At 62.8% G+C, this 21412-nt stretch overlaps 2 protein-coding genes across 4 annotated transcripts in view; both read right to left on the reverse strand.

The window, feature by feature from the left end:
• The window catches only part of GNB1L (G protein subunit beta 1 like), a 28417-nt gene extending 18108 nt beyond the window's left edge, over window positions 1-10309 (reverse strand). Inside the window, exon 1 of the mRNA XM_055550078.1 lies at window positions 10104-10309. The gene's annotated coding sequence lies outside the window, so the exon portion shown is untranslated. The remainder of the gene's footprint in view (window positions 1-10103) is intronic.
• Window positions 10310-17103: 6794 nt separating this feature from the next.
• Window positions 17104-21412, reverse strand: part of TXNRD2 (thioredoxin reductase 2) — a 29378-nt gene continuing 25069 nt past the window's right edge. For 2 of the 3 annotated variants that reach the window (XM_055549902.1, XM_055549900.1), the window contains exons 13-18: window positions 20830-20925; window positions 20520-20612; window positions 19248-19319; window positions 18999-19096; window positions 18146-18326; window positions 17104-17289 (exon numbers count right to left, since the gene is read on the reverse strand). In XM_055549902.1, the coding sequence (XP_055405877.1) occupies window positions 18203-18326; window positions 18999-19096; window positions 19248-19319; window positions 20520-20612; window positions 20830-20925 (483 nt within the window). In that variant the 3' untranslated portion in view covers window positions 17104-17289; window positions 18146-18202. The remainder of the gene's footprint in view (window positions 17290-18145; window positions 18327-18998; window positions 19097-19247; window positions 19320-20519; window positions 20613-20829; window positions 20926-21412) is intronic. The other variant, XM_055549901.1, reaches the window with a different exon arrangement.

Raw genomic sequence — 21412 nt, forward strand, 5'->3', positions numbered from 1 at the left:
CCAGTACTGAGGAACGCAACGCTGTGGACGCGACCACAGAGGACGGGAGCAAGGACCAGCCTACACTCTGCATGGCCTGGTTCACTGGGCATGCTGGAAATGGCAGGTGCCAGGGCTCAGGGGTCAGGATCCAGGGTGCGCAGAGGGGAGGGGCCCCTGAGGGGGTTTCTGCCTGCATGCTGGAACTCCCCATAAGCATGTGTCGTAAGGATCAGCCTGAGGCCACAGTGATGAAAAAACAGCTGAAGATATGGGCCAGCGGGCAGAGACCTGCGAGGAGGCGGGCTGAACCCCACTCCGGAGGCCACCTTCCTCTGGGGAGATGGGGCCCATGTGGACAGACGTTCCCTGGGTACAGCGCATGCAATGGCCCTTTATGTGGGAGGTCCTGCTCCCTGAAACCAAAACCCCAGGCCCGTCCTGAGGAACACAGGTGGCAAGTCCCAGCTGAGGGCACTCGCTCAGAACTGTCTCGGGCGCCACAGCCCACAGGAGCCCCCACGGATGTGACGACTGAGGGCCGCGTCCCAGCTGGGACCCTGGGGAAGGACTAGAGGGAAAACAAAGGAAACTGGAATAAGCCCGGGTCTGGGGGGGCCACAGTGCGTGAGATCGCTCATTCCGCACGGGATGACCGCATCAACTTGGGGGCGAGCACCCTCCTGCCATCCTCAAGGAGGCCAATCTCCAAACAACGCGGCTCGGGGAATATCTGGGGGCTACTGCTTCTCGAGGGACTCACCACCGAGACACTATGAAAACCCAGCTTCCTACCTACATTTTCTGGTTTTAGATCCAATTTCTCATTCCAGTTAAGGGGACTTTCAAACAGACTCACTGCCAGTTTTTAAGTGCTTTTCCTATTTAAAGTGATTTCCCACCCTATTTTTGCCCTAACAGACTTAGATCCTAAAATGGACTGGAATGGGTAAATTTAACTCAGGTGACCATTATAACTACTGTGGGCAAGAATCCCTCGGAAGAAATGGAGTAGCCATCATGGTCAACAAAAGAGTCTGAAATCCAGTACTTGGATGCAATCTCAAAAATGAAGAATAATCTCTGTTCGTTTCTAAGGCAAACCATTCAATATCACAGTAATCTAAGCCTATGCCCCGACCATTAACGCTGAAGAAGCTAAAGTTGAACAGTTCTATGAAGACCTACAAGACCTTCTAGAACAAACACCCAAAAAAGATGTCCTTTTCATTACAGGGGACTGGAATACAAAAGTAGGAAGTCAAGAAACACCTGGAGTAAAAGGCAAATTTGGCCTTGGAACACGGAATGAAGCAGGGCAAACGCTAACAGTTTTGCCAAGAAAATGCACTGGTCATAGCAAACACCCTCTTCCAACTACACAAGAGAAGACTCTACACATGGACATCACCCGATGGCCAACACTGAAATCAGATTGATTACATTCTTTGCAGCCAAAGATGGAGACGCCCTATACGGTCAGCAAAAACAAGACCGGGAGCTGACCGTGGCTCAGATCATGAACTCCTTATTGCCAAATTCAGACTGAAATTGAAGAATGTGGGGAAAACCAGTAGACCATTCAGTATAACCTAAATCAGATCCCTTACAATTATACAGTGGAAGTGAGAAATAGATTTAAGGGACCAGATCTGATAGACAGAGTGCCTGACGAACTATGGACGGAGGTTCGTGACATTGTACAGGAGACAGGGATCAAGACCATCCCCATGGAAAAGAAATGCAAAAAAGCAAAATGGTTGTCTGGGGAGGCCTTACAAATAGCTGTGAAAAGAAGAGAAGCGAAAAGGAAAGGAGAAAAGGAAAGATATAAGTATCTGAATGCGGGGTTCCAAAAAATAGCAAGAAGAGATAAGAAAGCCTTCCTCAGCAATCAATGCAAAGAAATAGAGGAAAACAACAGAATGGGAACGACTAGAGATCTCTTCAAGAAAATTAAAGATACCAAGGGAACATTTCCTGCGAAGATGGGCTCAATAAAGGACAGAAATGGTAGGGACCTAACAGAAGCAGAAGATATTAAGAGAGGGGACAAGAATACACAGAAGAACTGTACAAAAAAGATCTTCATCACCTAGATAATCATGATGGTGTGATCACTCACCTAGAGCCAGACATCCTGGAATGTGGAGTCAAGTGGGCCTTAGAAAGCATCACTAAGAACAAAGCTAGTGGAGGTGATGGAATTCCAGTGGAGCTATTTCAAATCCTGAAAGATGATGCTGTCAAAGTGCTGTACTCAATATGCCTGCAAATTTGGAAAACTCAGCAGTGGCCACGGGACTGGAAAAGGTCAGTTCTCATTGCAATACCAAAGAAAGGCAATGCCAAAGAATGCTCAAACTACTGCACAATAGCATTCATCCCACATGCTAGTAAAGTAATGCTCAAAATTCTCCAAGCCAGGCTTCAGCAATACATGAACCATGAACTTCCAGATGTTCAAGCTGGTTTTAGAAAAGGCAGAGGAACCAGAGACCAAATTCCAACATCCGCTGGATTATCAGAAAAGCAAGAAAGTTCCAGAAAAGCATCTATTTCTGCTTTATTGACTATGCCAAAGCATTTGACTGTGTGGATTACAATAAACTATGGAAAATTCTGAAAGAGATGGGAATACCAGATCACCTGATCTGCCTCTTGAGAAATCTGTATGCAGGTAAGGAAGCAACAGTTAGAACTGGACATGGAACAACAGACTGGTTCCAAATAGGAAAAGGAGTACGTCAAGGCTGTATATTGTCACCCTGCTTATTTAACCTCTATGCAGAGTACATCATGAGAAACGCTGGGTTAGAAGAAGCACAAGCTGGAATCAAGATTGCCGGGAGAAATATCAATAACCTCAGATATGCAGATGACACCACCCTTATGGCAGAAAGTGAAGAGGAACTAAAAAGCCTCTTGATGAAAGTGAAAGAGGAGAACAAAAAAAGCTGGCTTAAAGCTCAACATTCAGAAAAGTAAGATCATGGTATCTGGGCCCATCACTTCATGGCAAATACATGGGGAAACAATGGAAACAGTGGCTGACTTTATTTTTGGGGGGCTCCAAAATCACTGCAGATAGTGACTGCAGCCATGAAATTAAAAGACACTTACTCCTTGGAAGGAAAGTTATGATCAACCTAGACAGCATATTAAAAAGCAGAGACATTACTTTGCCAACAAAGGTCCGTCTCATCAAGGCTATGGTCTTTCCGGTGGTCATGTATGGATGTGAGAGTTGGACCATAAAGAAAGCGGAGCGCCGAAGAATTGACGCTTTTGAACTGTGGTGTTGGAGAAGACTCTGGAGAGTCCCTTGGACTGCAAGGAGATCCAACCAGTCCATCGTAAAGGAGACCAGTCCTGAGTGTTCATTGGAAGGACTGATGCTGAAGCTGAAACTCCAATACTTTGGCCACCTCATGCGAAGAGCTGACTCACTGGAAAAGACCCTGATGCTGGGAAACATTGAGGGCGGGAGGAGAAGGGGATGACAGAGAATGAGATGGCTGGATGGCATCACCGACTCAATGGACATGGGTTTGGGTGGACTCTGGGAGTTGGTGATGGAGAGGCCTGGCGTGCTGCAGTCCATGGTGTCGCAAAGTCAGACACGACTGAGCGACTGAACTGAACTGAGACTTAGATCCATCAGTATCGGCCCCCACAGAAGGTAGTCCACACTCAGCTAACCAGCTGCCTGGGAACCTTCGTCTGAACGCTCGCAGCTCCTCCCGGAACAGAGGGGAGTCGGGAAGCAAGAGGCCTCCCTCATGTGATGTGGTCCTGCTGGCAGGCATGCCCTGAAGAACGCCCTGTGGTCCTGCAGGCAGGAGTAATCGAGACCCGTCCCTCCCGGCCTCCCGAGCCACACCTGAACAGGCCGTCATCCTCACTGTCCCGATCAGCCTGGACCTCGGCAAGGCCTGAACCCAGGACTGGCTCCCGGAAGCAGCATCACACCCGTCCTGGCTGGATGGGGGTTCTGCCCGCCACCCCCCATTTTGGAGCTGTGGGGAGGTCTGCGGAAGCCTGCAACACGCCATGGCGCTCCTGTCGCCGAGGCCCATGGGTCAGCGTCCTGTCCACAGCGCTGGCTCACTGGTGGGGGCGGCCCCGCCCCGAGCCTCCAGGGAGGCCAGTCCTGCCACGACGCTGCAGGGAACCCTTGGTCCAGGGTCCAGGACAGAGCCCGGCCGGGTCCCTGCAGCTCGCTCCCTGGGCCCAGGACACGCGCCAGCCTCCCTGCCCGCCCGGGAGGCCCTCAGCTGCCCGTTGTGCCCATGGAGCCCTGGCCTGGGCCGGTGCAACCGCGGGTCTGCCTGGGTCCCCGACTGCACAAAGGAGCGCCTCTGGGACGGGCGGCCGGCTGCGGAGTCAAAGGCTCGCGTCACAGTCCTCCCCGCCGGGCCCCTGCACCTTTGAAGCCTCGGTGAGTGATTGAAGCGTCTCCTTTCGGAGGGCAGATAGTGCTGCGAAACCCGACTCTAAGCTCCGGGATAAAGGTAGTTTGTTTCCTCTCAGCCAGTCTGTCAACACCTCCTCAGTAATTAGCCCTAATTATTACCATGGGCCGGCCCCCACTTGGTTATTAAATCAGAAATAGTATCATGGCCGGCCGTCTGTCAGCGCCTGCCGGGCGACCTTGGATTCACTGGATCCTCTGTCAGTATCCATGGCTTCAAAGACATAGGCCTGGGAGGAGCTCGGGCAGGCAGCTCAGGGCTGCAAGGGGGTGGGGGCCAGGCCAGTGCCCCAGGTGGCTTCGGGGCCCGGGAGGCAGGAACCAGGCACCCAGGGGCCCCAACCTGCACCCCGTCCCCGACCCACCACCCCTGCCTCCCAACCCGGCATGGCTGTGTGTGGGGAGGGCGGTCAGGAGCAGCCCAATGGCCCAGCGGCCCGCCTCAGCACGGCCCACTCCCCGAGTGCCTCCATGGCGTGGCCTCACCCACACAAGCCGCAAGGGCCAACCGGCAGCCGTGCGCGCGCAGCCACCCATCAGACCCCCTGGGACGGCTGGACAGGCCAGGAGGAAATGCCAGGGTGAGGGGCCGCTGCCCCCGGAGCTGGATGCAACAGGAAGGCAGGCCACGCGGGTGTGCTCGGCCGGCTGCCGGCACCGGAGGGCAGGTGGGACCCCAGCCAGCCGTGGGCCCCCGGCCTGTGCGTCCCCGGTGTGGGCGTGGAAAAGCCCCTCGTTGCCCAGGACGTGGGCCCATTCCCGGGCACAGGCCTCTGGGCCCACTCCCACCAGGAGGTCTGCCCCCCAGGGCACGGCAGCCGAGGGCTGACCACGCTGCCCGACGGCGCTCCACAGGGCCTGGGATGCGGCCGACACCCACGGGCTGGCACCAGGAAGCTCCAGGGAACTTGGAAGGACCCATACCTGCAGGGGTAAAGGGCGCGCCCACTCGGGGCCCCTTGGCGGCCAGCAGGCAGCCCAAGCAGGCTGCTCCCGCGTGGGCTCACCCCAGCCGCTGGCCGGGCCAGCGCTGCTGAGACGCGCAGGTGGCCAGGGAGAGGCGGGCCCGTGACGCGGAGACCGGACCGGAAGGGCGGGAAGGGGCTGGCGAGGGTGCCTTGCAGGCCAAGCGACTTGAGTCACGTGAAGGAGGAGAGTTCAAACTGGGGGCACAGGGTGGCATCCCAACACTGCTGCCTGGGGCTGAGCAGCTCAGCAAGCAGGGCGATGTCTGAGGGACACTCACACCGGCACCCAGAGGTGGCCGGGACGCGAGACCACGCAATCCACGTCAGGTGTCAACAGACCAGCCGCGCCACCAAGCCCACACCCATCGGAAAGGCCGGGTCAGCGGCCTGCCACCCTCCCAACCCACAGCAGGCCAGGCCACGGCTGACCGGGCTAGATGGAGGAGGGCCAGAGGTCGCGGTGTGACCAGGTGGACACATCCAGACTCCTCCATCCAATCAGAGACGAGACAACACTCACTTCCCGTCTGCATGCTTGCTTTGCTGTAGCAGCCTCCTCCTGCCAGGCTTCCCAGGGGGCTCGGTGGTTAAGAATCCGCCTGCAATGCAGGGGACACGGGTTCAACCCCCGCATCAGGAAGGTCCCCTGGAGCAGGAAACGGTGGAAGTAGCAACCCACTCCAGTACTGCTGCCTGGGAAATCTCACAGACAGAGGAGCCTGAGGGGGCGCACTCCAGAGGGTCACAAGAGTCGGACACGACTGAGGGACCGAACAGTAGCCTCCTGGCTTCCAGACTCGAAGCTGTTCTGCTCACGTGGTGTCTGTGCCGTGAGATGACGCACACGCACCCAGAGGCTTTTCCGTCACGGTAGAGGGTGAGATGACGCCAGCGTCTGTTTTACTTAAAACGTTTAACCAGCTGGTTATTCATTTTTCCTAGAATGACTTCTCAGCTGTGCTTAGGTTTCGACTGATCCTTCTTCGGTCTTCTCCAGAACTCTAAGACCCACAGGGCCCTGAAGCGCTGGCCCAGCCACCCATGGGAACGGGCCCGTCCACCTGTCTGTGCTGACCTACCCGAGGTGCCTCAGCGCGCGTTACCAGGACCCCGCCCCAGCCCCAAGCAGAGCGGGCCTTGGTCACTGCGGCTGGCCCCGAGCCTCACACCCGGTCTGCAGCCCACTCCTGCCCTCGCCGCTGGCCTGGAAGCCGGTCCTCGGGGCCACACTGCTCCCCTGAGCCCCTGCGCCCCCCGCTTCAGCCCCAACTCCTTCAGCCAGACCTCGCACCCCCCGCGGCCCAGGCAGGAGCCTCACCTGCAACGCCAGTGACCATTCTCACGCTTGGCCACAGATCCCGTGCACGTGTAACAGCCCCGCCCAGGGACACCAGGCTGACTGCTGGAGGCCCTGCCGTGGGGCTTCCCGTCTGCTGGGGACACGGCCGTCACAGCACGGGTGTGTGGGCTGAGGCAGAGGCGCAGTGGGCGGGACAGCTGAGGAGGGCAGCGGGGCCCAGAGGAGACCGGACCTGGGAGGGGTCCACCTGGCGGGCAGGCGGCTGTGAGCCCCAGGGGCACCCTTCTCCACCAAGGCCCTCCCGCTCCTACCTAAGACTGAGAACAGCCACTTCCTCCAGGCGGCCTTCTTAACTTCCTGCCCCCAGGACGGACGCACCTGGGCAAAGCCTGGGGCAGTGGTGAGAGCAGACGCCACACAGGAGTCAAAAGGGCTGGCACGCAGGCCGGGGCACCCCAGCACTGAAGGGGCGGGGACCAGGCCACATGGATGTCCGACAGGGATGATCCAGGGATCTCGGTCCACCCGCCAGCAGCACCCCTGCCAGGTCCACGGGCCCCCGGGGGCTCGGAGGACAAGGGGCACAGGGCAGAGACCACCACGCCGCTGAAGCTCCCCCTGGGGTGGGTGCAGGGCTCACGGGGAGCTGTCTGCGCCCAGACACCCTGAACACACGCACCTTCCACCCAGCAGCGGGCCCAGTTGTCAGGCACCACCTGGAACCACACCAGGCGTCAAGCAGGGCCACCCCACCGAGACGGGGGCACGTAGGCCGCTTCACTGGGGTCACCGCCACACCTGCGTGGCCTGTGCTCAGATGGGGGCTGCAGATGGGGGCGCGGATGGAATGGTGGCTCTCCTGGGGTCTTGGTGGTGTCCACCGCCCCCCGGGGGGAACCTAACGAACGGTAACTCCTAGACACCCTGGGTGAGAGGGACCTGGTCTCTGGGCAGGGGCTCGGCTGATCCTGTACGTGCAGGGGAAGCTTTGGGGGTGCCTGCCCTGGCTGGGGGGTGGCTGGCCCCATAGGACCAGGACTGTGTGCAGAGCTGGACAAGGCAGGAGGCCCTATGGGCCTGGGCTGCCCTCTGTGGCCAGCGGCTGCTCACAGCGAGTGTTTCCGGACGTGGAGTTGAACTAGAAACAGCAGAGGCCCAGAGCAGTGGGGCCAGGCCTGGGCGGAGCACCCGTGTTGCGAGCCGGGCCTCTGAGAACCTAAGTGAGCGCTCTTACCACGGGCAGCTGTGGGGCCACTGGTGGCCGGCTCGAGGCTGGAGACAGGGCCCAGGGCACTGCAGCGCGGCACTCGGCAGGGCTATCTGGGGCTTGAATAACCTCCTCAAGATCCTGGGGATAAAGCCCATGGTCGTCCCCAGTCCCCGTCGAGGCATGGGGCTGCCCACGCCCAGGCTCGGTTCGCCAGGTGCCTGAGATTGTCCTGGTGGTGTTCGAAGTGGGAGGTCGGGTAACTGTCCAGCTGCATCAGGAATCGGTCCAGCAGCCAAGGCGTGCCGTCGAAGGCGCCTGGGGCCGAGCCGAGCATGCAGGGGCGGCCCTCTCTGCGACACAGCACCACTCGCTGAGCTCGTCTGCTCCACAGTCGTGTACACGCATGGGGTCCCCACATTGGACCGCTCAATCCAGGGATCCGCTGTGGGGGGCGTCCACGACCCCGGGAGAGGCCCCGTGCATCTGCTGCCAGGGGTGTGCGTAGCGCAGCTGGCCGCCACCCGGACAGCACAGCGAGGGCCCTGCCACCAGCGACGAGGCATGCTGGGAGTGGACGGGAGCTGCTGCGCCAACCAGAGAGGACGCGAGGAGAGGGGCCCGGAGGGCGGGCAGAAGCAACAGACACACGGGCAGAGGCGGCTGAAGAGGGGCGCTCCAGGCAAGTGCTGAGCGGGCAGCTGACCACGGCCGCCTCAGGAGAGCCCAGGAGAGCCGATGGGACCGAAACCCGCAGGCCACCATCCGAGACAATCTGTCCAAAAACAAGGCAGGAGAAGTGGGAAAGAGGCCCCACCATCGCCGCTGGGCGGCCGACCCTGGGCCCCACTGGACCTCTCCGAGCAAGGGGCCTGGAGGCCCACCAGGGAGGCCAAGAAGGCAGGCAAATGCCGCCTGGCCCCTTCAAGGACAGGGTGTGATGGGGGCCACGTCCACCCAAGAGAAGGAGGGCCCAAGTCAGGGCCCCCGGGCTTCCTGGGACAGCCTGGATGGCTGTCAGGGAATTTCAGGGGGAGGCTGACAACAGCAAGGCCACGGGGGCTCTATGCATGGCCAACACTGACCCTGATGAGGCTGGTCCTCTTGCCATGTCTGAGGCACGGTGCTGAGTGAAGTCACTCGTCTGCAGCCACGTGCCAACCACTAAGTGAAGGTACAGCTGACCCTGGCGTACTCCAGCACACATCACCCCAGTCACCCACGGCGAGTCCGAGTCCCACGGACGGATGCCCTCCACCGCCAGCCTGCACTGTCATACGCTCGGTATCATGAGACCCCCAGAACACGGCAGCTGTTACCCATCTGCCCTCCAGCCCACCCACACCCCCATCCAGACCCCTGTCCCTACTCACAGAGCAGCCACCCCCACCTCAAAGGCCTCCTCCCTGCATCCCCCTCCCTGTCAACAGCCCGGCATCCAGCCTCTCCAGGCCGACAGCTTTAATTCCGCTTGCTGTGTCTATTCTCGCCACTCCATGGTCACCACGCAAAGGGCCACCTGCTTAAGTGGACCAAAGACACACAGCAGAGAAGCGGCGGTTCCCATCAGATGCCGGAATCTGCCTAAGGGCTACCCCCTCCCCAGTCTCCTTGCAACAGGACGTCCACCAGTGGTCGGCACAGCGCGACCCGCTTCACCCCTCTGGGGGCGGTTTCGCCAACAAGGCTCCACACCCGCCCCCTCCACCTGTCGCCCACAGACGCCGGCCTGCACTCACCTTCGGGGCGGCTCCCCGCGGATCCACCTGCCCCCCCCCGTCTGCCGGAGCTCCTCCAGGGGGCACGGCCTGTAGGTCCTTCCGCCCCGCACCCCAGGGTGGCCCCCGGTACCTCCCTCCGCACCCACTCCTCTTCTGTGCGTGTTGGGGTGGGAGATACTCCACCCAAAAACCCCTCCCATCCTGACACTAACACTCTGGGGCGGCAGAGGCCGCAGGCGGCAGGTGAACGCCGTGCACGGCCCTGCCCAGCAACCCAGAGTCCCACCGGCCGCTGACAACGCGCTGCCCACGAAGCACTCCGGCCCCGGCCCCGGCCCCGCGAGGGGAGGGGAGGCAGCGGCCGCGCCGCCCGCCCGCGGTACCTGAGGGAGCCGGGTGCCCAGCCCGACCGGCCCTCCCCCGGATCGCGCGCCGCCGCACCAAGCCCACCTACCTGCGGCCGCGCGGCGCCACGACTGTGCCGCTCCCTCGACGGCACGCACGGAGCGGGCGGGACCGGCGGCGCGGGCCAAGGTCGGGAGAGAAGGAAGGACGCAGAACCAGCCCGCCGGCCCTCTGAGGACCACAGACCTAGCGGCCAAGCTGCCGGCCCCGCCGCGACGTGAGCCCCGCCCCCTGCGTGCGCGCGACCGCCTCTTACGGCCCCCGCAGGACGCGGCCACGCCCCACGCCGGTCTCCCGGTGGCGCCCGCGCCTGCGCCCTGCGCCCGGGAGCTGCGAACGCGCAGGCGCTTCCGGCCCCGCCCGCGGGCGGCGCGGCGCGGGGGTTGATGGGAGCGCGCCGTGCCGTGGGCCCCGCGGAGCGCTTCGCGCTGGGGGCGCATGCGCAGGCGCGGCCGGGGCTGCGTCTGGCGGTGGACGTGGCGCCGGGCTGGGGGCTGACTCGCTGCTGAGAGACCGCGGCGCCCTCCGGCCTCCGGGGGCTGAGGCGCGTCCCTTGCCCTCAGTTCCTGCCGAGCGCCAGGAGGGGTACCGGGAGGGTTGGCACAGAAGGGCTGCGTCGCCCGCCCGCCCGCCGGACGGCGTGTCTGCAGAGTGCCCGTCGTGGAGGCCCGGCCAGGGCCGAGTGCGGACCTGCGCCCCGGAGCGACAGAGCGGGGCTGTCCGAGGACCGTCCGCCGTGGGCGAGCCGGGGGGAGCCGACACGGACCCCGGGAGCGCAGCTGCGGGGGCCGCTGGCGCCCTCCGAGCCTACTCCCCGGGGCCGCCCCCTGCGGGCGGGTGACCAGGGCCGAGGTCACCGGGAGCGGTGTCAGACGAGCCCCCTCTCTGCCCTGGTCTCGCGACTCCTTTCATGAGACCGTCCCTGAAATGTTATCTGCGTTTGCACCCAAGCTTACTTGCTTTGATCCTTGAAACGGAATCAAAGGTTACATTGTACCTTCTCAGGGTCTATGGGCCTTTCAACAGCCTCGCCAAAAATAACAAGAGGTGGCACCCAGCCAGGAAACGCCTCCTGGAAGTGTGAATGAAACTTGTATTTTTCGGTTGTGTCTTTCCTAATTGACCTGATAATTTAAACTTCCTGCTTCAGAGGAGACGGGGAGTTCCCGACTTAGGCAGCTTAGGGAGGTCAGTGGAGACAGTGGGCAGCTGGCTTTGTGCAAGGCACTCATCCAGCTGGGCCATGCCGTCAGAAAACACATTCTTGGGTCCAAAACGCTTTTTTTGTTGTTGTTGTTCAGGTCATCTATGTATATGTATTTTAATTGTGGTAAAATGTAATAATTAAAATTTATCGTAACTATTTGTAAGTATGCATTCAGTAGCATTAAGTACATTCATATTGTTAGGCAAACTTCACCACCATCATCTCCAGGACTTTTTCATCCCCATTAAACACTCCCCACCACCCCTTTCCCAAGCGCCTGGGGATCTCAGTGCTACTTTGTTAGTTTGCCTCTTCTAAGTATCTCATGTAAGTGGTGTCACGTATTTGTCATGTGGCTTAGAAGAATGTTCTAAAGGTTCATCCACGGTGTGGCACCTATCAGAATTTTTGTTCCTTTTTAGGGCTGGATAGTATTCCTTTGTACGTGTATACAACATTTTGTTTATCCATTCATCTGTTGGTAGACACTCGTGTTCCTCCCGTCTTTTGGCTGTTGTGATTGATGCTGTTGTGAATGTGGGTTGAGTCCCTGTTCTCAGTTCTTTTGGGTGTATGCCAAGGACTAGAATTGCTGGGTCACATGGTAAGGCTATGTCTAACTTTGAGGAACTGCTAAACTTTGCTGCAGTGGTTGCATGATTTTTCATTCCCACCAACACTGCACAAGGGTTCCAATTTCTCTGCATCTTCACCAACAGGTGTTCTTACCTATTTTTTTTTTTTAATAATAGCTGGCCTAATGGGACCTTGTGGTTTTAATTTGCATTTCCCTAGTGACCAGCGATGTTGAGCATCTCTTCCTGAGCTCATTGGAGCTGGGTGTGTGTTTGAACTGGGGAGCCCAGAGGCCGTGGTCAGCCTCACGTGTTCAGTTGGTGTCAGGTCTGTGGCTCCCCAGAGCCAGGGCAGCCGGGAAGCAGGGACACGCACGGCCGGGAAGAGGCTCCAGGCCCCGGTGTGGGCCTCTCCCTGGCAGGACCCGGTACTTGGGGCCCTGGAGGGCGGGTGGGAGGGCCTCCAGGTGCAGCTCCTCCCCTGGTGGGCCCAGGCCCCAGGCGCTGATGGGCACACGCCTCTGGGAGGAGGCAGGCGCCGAGCGGGCCTCTGACCTGCAGAGAACGGCTGATGGGAACAACACTGCACTTGTATGAGGTCTTCCCTTTGAAAACCAGATACTGCCTGAGCTATGGAAACCCAACTGCTGGCTGAGCGTCAGGACGTTATTATTACAATCACCCGGCCCGATTCCAGCCACCGTGGCAGGACAATGTCCCTTTGAGGCCGTGCGGAGGACTCGCCTCCTGTCCACCCTCTCCCACAGGCAGGGCCCTGGCTGTACCTATTGCCCGCGGGACTCCTGCCCAGAGGAGGTCTGCTCATCAGTCTATCTCATCAGGTGGAGCCCGAAGGAAATGCGTCCAGGTGTTGCTTGACTGCCTCCTGTCCTGTCCCACGTCTCCACCGTGCTGGGACCTCAGGAACGACTTAGGTCTGCTTGGGGGAAATTGTCGGGTGTGAAGAAGTCTTCAAAGACACGAAGACCACTGGGGCCTCTTAGCCACCCTGTCATGGGCTGTGTGCCTCGCTAACATCACTATGAAACGGGGCCCGTGGAGGGCATGCCCAGTGCTTGGAGCCCTCGCTGGTTCACTGACTGGCAGCTGGGGCAGAGAGAGGGGCCTGCAGGCTCCTGACCACCAGCTGCTATGTAGCGAGGCCATAGAGCCTCTTGTTATTGGTCCCACTTTGTTCCCAAGCTTTTGGTGTTATTTGATCATCAGTTTTATGCCATAAAGATCCTGATTTTATTAGGAAAAAAAAAACCAACAAACATAATCTTGTGGAAGTGCAAGGCAGGATCACCTTCCCATGAAACCCTAGAGGCAGAGCCTCGAAGCTTGAGACAGGCCTGTGCCTGCTCAGTCGTGTCCTACTCTGCGACCCCAGGGACTGCAGCCCACCAGGCTCCTCTGTCCATGGGACTCTCCAGGCAAGAATACTGGAGGGGGTTGTCACTCCCTCCTCCAGGGGATCTTCCCGACCCGGGGATTGAACCCGCCCCTCCTGAGTCTCCTGCAGGTGAGTTCTTTACCAGTGGGCCACCTGGGAAGCCTGAGACAAGCCTCCCTCTCCTGTTTGCTTCTGCTGTCGCTGCTGGGCAGCCTGAGGAGTGGACGGGGCAGGACGCGCCAGGCAGTGAGGGCTCCACGGTTCCTGAGTTCACCTGGGTACGTCAGGGTTGGGTCTTCACCCTACAGGTGCCCTGATCCCACCGGGGGTCGGCTGCAGACAACAGGCACATGGAGGGAGGGGGCGCCCTCCTGCTGCCGGTTTGACGGCGCTGGGACCCCAGCTTGGTCTTCGGGATCAGGGACACCCGAGCACCATAGGGATTAGGCAGGCTCAGCTCTAAGAGGCTCTGCTGGCCCCAGGGAGGCACAGGTGCTTGGCTGGGGCCCAGGGCATGCAGAGCTCCCAGAGCCCTTGGGGCAGGCCTGGAAACCCGAGAGCCCTCCAGGAGCTGGTGATGGAGGAGTGGGCTGGGGGAGGGCAGACGGGGAGATGGGGGGGGCGGCGCGGCAGGGGTGGGGAGCAGGGGGTGGTCTGCAGGGGGCGGACCCCCTGCGCTCCCTGACAGACGTCAGACCCAGGTCTGGAGGCTGTGGCCCACCTGTCCTGAGGCCGGGCACCTCGCAGTCTCCTCCCTCCCAGGGTTGCCCCAGAGACCCAACAGGTCAGCAGGAGGAGGACCCTGGACCCTTGGGGGCAGGACGCACACTGCTGTCCTCTCGGTCCCCAGGCACTGCAGGAGGTCAGGTCCAAGGGGTGCGGTCCGTGGCCATGGGGATAGGGTGTTGGTTCCAGCAGAGACGCCTCCTGACGGGGCCAGGCCAGTGGTGTGGCGTGCTGTGGGACCTCGGCGCGACAGTGGGGGCAGGACAGGGACACTCATGGGGCTGTCTGGGCTCGGTCACCTCAGGCCTAGACAACCTGCTGGCCTGCTTGCTGGGGTGGAGGCACCTCCCAACCTGTTTCTGGCAATGACCTGGACCCAAGGGTGTTCTGAGTGGGACCAGCGGGCGTGGGCCCAGGTGAGGGCACCCAGGGACCCTGGGCCAGGCAGGGGAGGGAAGTGGCTTCCAGGGAACTCAGGGACAGGTAGGGACAGCCCCGAGCTGGCAGGAGCGTCTCGTGGAGGACCCGTCAAGGATCAGATGCTTCCGAGAATGACGTGAGCTGGGCGGCCCGTGACTGGAGCAGGGTGCCCGAAACCTGAGCAGGGTCCGCAAGGCTCAGTCACATAGCCTGGCAGCCCTGGCCCCTGGATGAGTACACTGCTCAGCCAACTCATGAGTCCCTCTTGCAGAGCCTGGGGCCGCCTGGCAGCTCTGCATCAGGCGATGAGTGGTGGGTGAGGGTCTCAGGCCCAGTGCGGGGGCCTGCTTCAGGCCAAGGCATCACCCACGTCTGAGCTACCGCCTGACATGTGGCCACACACCCTGACCTGCAGGTGCTGCCTGATGCCAGCTGTTGTTACAGGAGATCTCCATCTGGAGGGACCCTGGACGCACCTGGCGGGTACCTATTCAGCCAGGCCTCTGGCCACAGGAAAGCATGGCTGAAGCACGTGTGGGGTGGTTGCTCCCTGCTACCCACCCAGGGATGCTGGGGGTCCCAGCAGGGCTGTGGGATGCTAGGGGCACCCTTGGCCTACAGAGGTTATGAGTCCTCAGCACAGCCCTGGGGGACAGGTCACTCTCCTGTCTTATTATCTACCTCCCCAGGGACCCAGAACGTTGGGGACAGCACCCCAGGGGGCTGGAGGAATACCTCAGTGGCTGGAGGGCTTGGCAGATGAGGGCAAGGCGGGGGAGGGGTGGGCTGGCTGCGGCATTGGCAACTCCTCTCACATCCCTGCACAACCTGCAGCCATAAGCCGAGGAGCGCAGGACGTCCTGGGGGTAATTGTAGGTTACACGAAGCAACCGAGGAATTAAAGTCATATTTTCATTGCACCATAAAAACATGCCAAGGCGCAGGAGAGCACCTGGCCTGTGGGCTTCTGGCCCCTCCCTGCGCCCTCCGGGGGGAGGGGCGGGGCGGGGCCGGGCCGGGGAGCAACTGTGGAGCCAGGCAGGCCTGAGGGACGCCCAGGACAGGACCCGCTGCGGCCCAGCTCAGGCGTGAAACCGGAGAGCACGTGGGAGCCTCCGCGAGCGCGGGGCGCAGGTAGAGGGGCCTGGGTCCACGCGGCCCGCCCCGCTGGAGCCCCCAGGGCAGGGTGCACTGGGACGGGTCCACTCTGCGGCCCTGCGGCTTGCGAAGGGGCTAGGCCCCGGCCCGTGACCGCGCTGGATGGCGGGGTGCGGCTGAGCCCCGCGCTGGGGAGCGGCCTCCAACAGGCGGCGCCCCAGGGCTGGCCCGAGCACCATGAGGGGTTCTGCTCTCCACTCGGCGGCCACACCAACCATGTCAACCGGCCCGGACGTGGATGCCGCAGGCACAGCTGGAGCAAGGCCGCCCAGCTGGGGAAAGGGGTTGCCGGGCACCGAGGTGAGGTGGCCGCCCAGCTGCGTCACCCGGAGTCACGTGAAGCGGTGAGGCCGCCTGCATCCCTCGCCGGCCCCACGCGGTCGGCCTGGCGCCCGGGACCCAGCCAACCCCGAGCCGGCGGAGACCACGCCCAGAGGAGAGGCCCCGCCCACCTGGCCGGCTCACTCGTAGACTCCGAGCCGGCGGAGGCCACGCCCACCTGGTCGGCTGACTCGTAGACCCCGACCCTGCGGAGGCCACGCCCGGCAGGGAGGCCACGCCCACCTAGTCGGCTGACTCGTTAGACCCCGAGCCGGCGGAGGCCACGCCCGGCGGGGGGCCACGCCCACCTGGTCGGCTGACTCGTTAGACCCCGAGCCGGCGGAGGCCACGCCCGGCGGGGGCCACGCCCACCTGGTCGGCTGACTCGTTAGACCCCGACCCTGCGGAGGCCACGCCCGGCAGGGAGGCCACGCCCACCTGGTCGGCTGACTCGTTAGACCCCGAGCCGGCGGAGGCCACGCCCGGCGGGGGCCACGCCCACCTGGTCGGCGGACTCGTTAGACCCCGACCCTGCGGAGGCCACGCCCGGCAGGGAGGCCACGCCCACCTGGTCGGCTGACTCGTTAGACCCCGAGCCGGCGGAGGCCACGCCCGGCGGGGGCCACGCCCACCGCCGGAGCCCCTCCCACAGCACCGCCGGCCGGGCGTTCAACGGTCGGCTGCTCTCGCCCGAGGCCCGGTCCTCGGCGTCTCGCTTGGGCGTCTGCGGCGGCCGCGCGCGCTTCACGCGAGCCCATCCAGGCGCAAAGACATTCCTTTGTTCGCTGACAAGCAGGGTCCCACCCAGGGCTCCCGGGCGGCAGACTGAATGATGTTTTCTTAGGGAAGACACGAGATTAACCGCCGCTAAAGCCCCAGCGCAACGCAGGGCCCCGCCCGGCCTGTCAGCGCCGTCTCTCCGCCTGACTGACAGGTGCCGGGGGCCTCGCTCCCCGTCGGCCTCCGTGCGCGGGATTAAGCCTGAGCCCCGCCGACAAGCTGGCTGGGGCCCCGGGGGAGCGGGCCGCTCGGGGGACGGGGCTTCAGCGCCGGCCACCGCCTGTCACCGGCCACGCCGCTGGCGGAGGCTCTGCACAGAGCCCGTGTTCCTGGGAGCGGAGCGAGGTGCCCCGTGGCGGGGCTGCTGGGGGCCCCCGACCCCGCGCTCCGCCACCCCAGCGGCCCACTGCCGCCACCCACAAGCCGCCACCCCTGCGCCCACGCCGGGGAGGTGACGGGCCTGTGGGAGACATCACAGGCCGGGAACGCTTCCGGAAGACAGCCTCTTTATTTGCGCCGGGTGATGCCAGGGGCTCAGACATGGGCAGCCCGCGGGGGGTTTCCGCACAGGTCCTCATCATCTGGCAGGGTCCGGGGTGCGTGGTGCCGGCCTGGGCCATCCTTGCCGGGCGCTCGGCGTCAGTCCAGTGTCCTGCCCAAGATGAGGGTCAGTGTGGGGCGGCCTGCGTCCCCACACCCACCCACACGGAGGGCCCCTGGGGGTAGGATGAGACAGCAGGCGAGGGCGGCCCTGCGCCATCAGGTGGGCATCGTGTTAGAAATGCCCGGAGTCGATGAGGCTCCTCAGACGCTGTCACAGGCTTTGTGAAGAAACCAGTGTCTGAGTGCCTAGGAGAGGCCGGGGCCTGGCGCGCTAACCCTCGGCCGCGGCTCAGCCTGACGCATCAGATGCCTGCAGGCATCTTCTGTGCGCTCACGGCTCTGTCCACAGCCCCCCGGGGCCCTGGGGACCCCAACCCAGGAGGGGGTGAGGGCCGGGTGAAGCCCCTCCAGCTGACAGGCAGAAAGGCCCGGACCACAGGCACCCTGTAGGCCAGGGGCAAGAAGGGGTTTCCTCCAAGAAGAGGCTCAGGACCAACGGCACACCAGGGCTTCTGGCTGCCCACCCGGCTGGCTGTGCCAAGCCTAACAGAACCAGACTCAGAGTCCGCTTTCTGAGCAGAGGGAAGGGACCTGGCAGCCCTGGGCGGGGCAGGCCGGGGGATGGGTGGGGGGGGGGGCTGCTTCCCCACCCTGTGTCCCCACCCCGCCCCCGGGGACAGGCCGTGGGCATACCTGGCCTCCAGACACCCTGCTCGGCAGCAGTCGGGCCGGGGTCTGGAGGGTCCAGTGGAGGTGGGGCCCTCAACGGCCTCCCTTCTCAGCTATTTCTCTGGCCACAGTGGCCTGGGCGCAGGGCCCACCTGCCTGAGGTCACCTGCAGCTGGAGGGCAGTTGGCGGTGGCACCCAGCCCCCCTCAAACACAGGACCGGCCCCGCACGCACACCTGGCCATGGGGGCAGCAGCGGGCCGAGCGCCCTGGGCTGTGGATGGCCGCCTAGCCTCAGCAGCCGGTCACCGTGGGGTCCAGGCCGGAGCGCTTGGAGATGCGGAGCTTGGCCACCTCCTCCGCACAGGTGGGGTGGATGCCCACTGTCCGCATCAGCTGCTGGTAGGAGGCCCCACACCTGCACGCCGGGACGGGGGTGGAGGGTGAGTTAGTGCAGGGAGGCAATGTTTGCACACCCACCCGCCCCCCAGAAGAAGTTACCAATGGCAGGACTTGCGGGAGGGCCCGGAAGTCAGTCTCCTCACTGCCCTCCAGCCCCGGCCCCCACCCTCTTCTCCAGCCAGCAACCAGGAACACCTGCCATCTCCACCTCCCACCTGCCGGCCTGGCCCCCTACTGCCCCCTGCTGCCCCCAGGCCCACATGGCCCTCCGTGAGTCCAGCCCGCTCCCCTCTGCCCTCCTGCCTCTGACAGCCCTCACCAGCTGCCCGGCCCCTTCACTCCCAGCCCCGCTGGAGCGGCCACAGCACGGGTCCCGGGACCCCACTGCGGGTCTGGCCCCAGAGGATGTGTGCCCGCTAGGCGGCCCTCCCGGTACATGCGATGCCAAGCTGCTCCCGACCGCCTGGGCACTCATTCTGAGCAGAGAAGACCCACAGGGACCCCTTGGCCAGTCGAGGACACAAGCCTGTCCCAGAGATGAACATGGCCACACCCCAGGTGACTGGACCTGGCCCGTCGGGTGGATGCTGTCTGAAAACACCACTCCACGGACGAGTGGCCTGACACAGCAGACTCGACAGCCGGGTGGCCTGCGAGTGGCGTATCGCTGACATTCCCGTGGACTCACTTGATCCCCAGGGCAAATCCCTGAATAACTTCGCCTGCGTTGGGGCCGAGGAAGTGCAGGCCCAGCACTGGCTGCGGGGGCTCCCGCAGACACACCATCTGAAAGGCACATGGTCAGTGGGGGTGGCGGGGCCTGCGTGCCCAGGCCAGGCCCACAGGGGGCTCCCGCAGACACACCACCTGAAAGGCACATGGTCAGCGGGGGTGGCGGGGGCCTGTGTGCCCAGGCCAGGCCCACAGGGACGCTCACCTTTATGTAGCACTGAGATGCATCCCGCTGGGGGACAGTGAACTCCAGTGGTTTATAGAAAGCGTGGTAAACCTGGGCACCAAGACAGGGATTCCCGGGTCAGTGGCTGCAGCACAACAAGCCCCGGGATCTCCTCGAGCTGGTCAGGCTGTGGGTGCGGCGGGGGAGCCGCAACCACCCACTGGGCCTGCAGGCTGCGATGCGGGCCGAGGACAAGGCCCCGCTGGCCTGGAGGCAGCCTGCGCCCCTGGGCACCGCAGCCTGTGGCCAGGCCCGAAACCTTGGTGAGCTGCGGCAGCAAGGCAGGCTGCCCTCTGACCTGCCTCAGAGCCCGGGGCACAGAGCAGGCCTGGGCACCACCCAGGCGGACGCTGCCCAGGCTGGCACTGGAGGGGGGCCAGCTGCCTGTCCTGTCTCCCTGGGGCCCCCAGTGCTCTCCAGGGCCCTCACTCCAGCCAGCAGGGGGGCAGGCACAGCCCCCACTGACTGCCGGACAAAGGCTTTCAGCGCCCGAGAAGGGCCGACAGGGTGGTTGGGGCTGCGGCCGCGTAAAAAATGAGCAGGGCGCTCACATGTGCTGCACAGCCATTATTAATTAATGCAGCTTCAGAGAATATTGTTCTAACGAAGACAGGATTGAAAAGAAAACAAACAAAGGGCATTTGGCCATTCAACATTGTGAAACATAAAACAACATCACGGAATGCCACGACACATGTCCCAGGGCCCTTGTGATGAATTAAACAAAAATAGCAAATAAAGCACAGTTGATGGAGGACGGGGCAGGCCCTGGAGCCCAGGGCTCGCTCCCAGAGGGAAGCTGGCCACGCTGGTGGCCACGTGGGGTCCAGTGTCTCCCGGCCCGCCTCCAAGCTGCAGCCAAAGCAGACCCCAGAGGCACCCGTCTGGTGACCAAGCCCTCCCTCCGGGTGACGCCCATGCTGGGCTGGCAGAGGCCCGTGAGGACCAGAAGTGGGCAGGAGGGCAGCTGGGGAGGCGGGCAGAGGGCAGGAGGAGACTTTCCAGATGGAGGGAGACACATACCCCACTGAGGGGGCCGCTGCTCCAAGGCCCCCTGGTCCCTGCCATGCCTGCCGACACCCCCAACCTGTCACACCTGTTGTGCGGGGCCCCATGCCGCCCTGCTGCGCCTCAGGCCCCGGGAAGCAAGGCTCCAATATTCCTGCTTGCCCTCTGGCGTCTGTGGGGGTGGCCGTCACTAGGGTGGGGGCCACAGGGGCCTGCATGCTGCCCCCCCAGGCCTGGACTCACCTCCACGTGCTCTTCTCCGTGGCAAGCCACGGCTGCCTCCTCTGACAGCCCCACGCAGCCATATTCCAGCGGGGTGAAGACGGTCGTGGGGACCTGGAGGGCAGACCTGCATCAGGCAGGCTCCTGGGGGCCCAGGGCGAAGACCCCCCAGGGACAGCGAGTGTCCGGTCATGCATGCATGCTTGCACACACACACATGCTCACACACGCACACGCTTGCACACACACACACGCTCACACGCACATGCCCCCAGAACGAGCTGCAGCCTTGCGCAGGCTGGGCATGGCTGTGGCGAGCAAAGGCACTCACGCTGCCGTAGTCCATCAGGTCTGAGGTCTGGCCGCTCAGCCGCTGGGCCAGGAGCCGCCCGGCCATGATGGCCGTGGGCGTCAGCTCCGGCCGCCCCTGGAAGCAGGGAGCAGGGGTTACTCCAGCACGGCCCATGGTGGGGGTGCCGCCTTCCCGAGACCCCCCAGATGCGGGTTGCCTCTGTTGCTCTTGCGTGCTCCCCTCTGTCCCACCCTGGAGAGCTGCCAGTCTCCCTGGAAGAGGGGGTGGGCTGCTAACGAGCCTGGCCACACCAGCCACGCTGGCCAGACCAGTGGCACCTCCCACATCCACAGGGGCTTCTCTCGGGACCCTGCTTCATGCCAGTGCCCTTGGAGAGCGTTCCCACAGCAAAGCCCATGTGAGACCCGCCGCCATTCACTAGATCCCATTGACTGGGGTTCGGGCTAAGACAGGCCCAAGGAGCACCCGTGGGCCCCGACACACAGCTGGTCTGGCACGCCAAGCCCAGGACAGCCCGGATGGGACCGCGTTCCGTGGAGGCCCCTGCCCTGGGGCTGGGCTATCACAGCCCCGTGTCCCCTCACGCGCTAGCCTGGGACTG

This window comes from Bubalus kerabau, chromosome 16, assembly GCF_029407905.1.
Source record: "Bubalus kerabau isolate K-KA32 ecotype Philippines breed swamp buffalo chromosome 16, PCC_UOA_SB_1v2, whole genome shotgun sequence".
NCBI classification, from domain to species: Eukaryota; Metazoa; Chordata; class Mammalia; order Artiodactyla; family Bovidae; genus Bubalus; species Bubalus kerabau.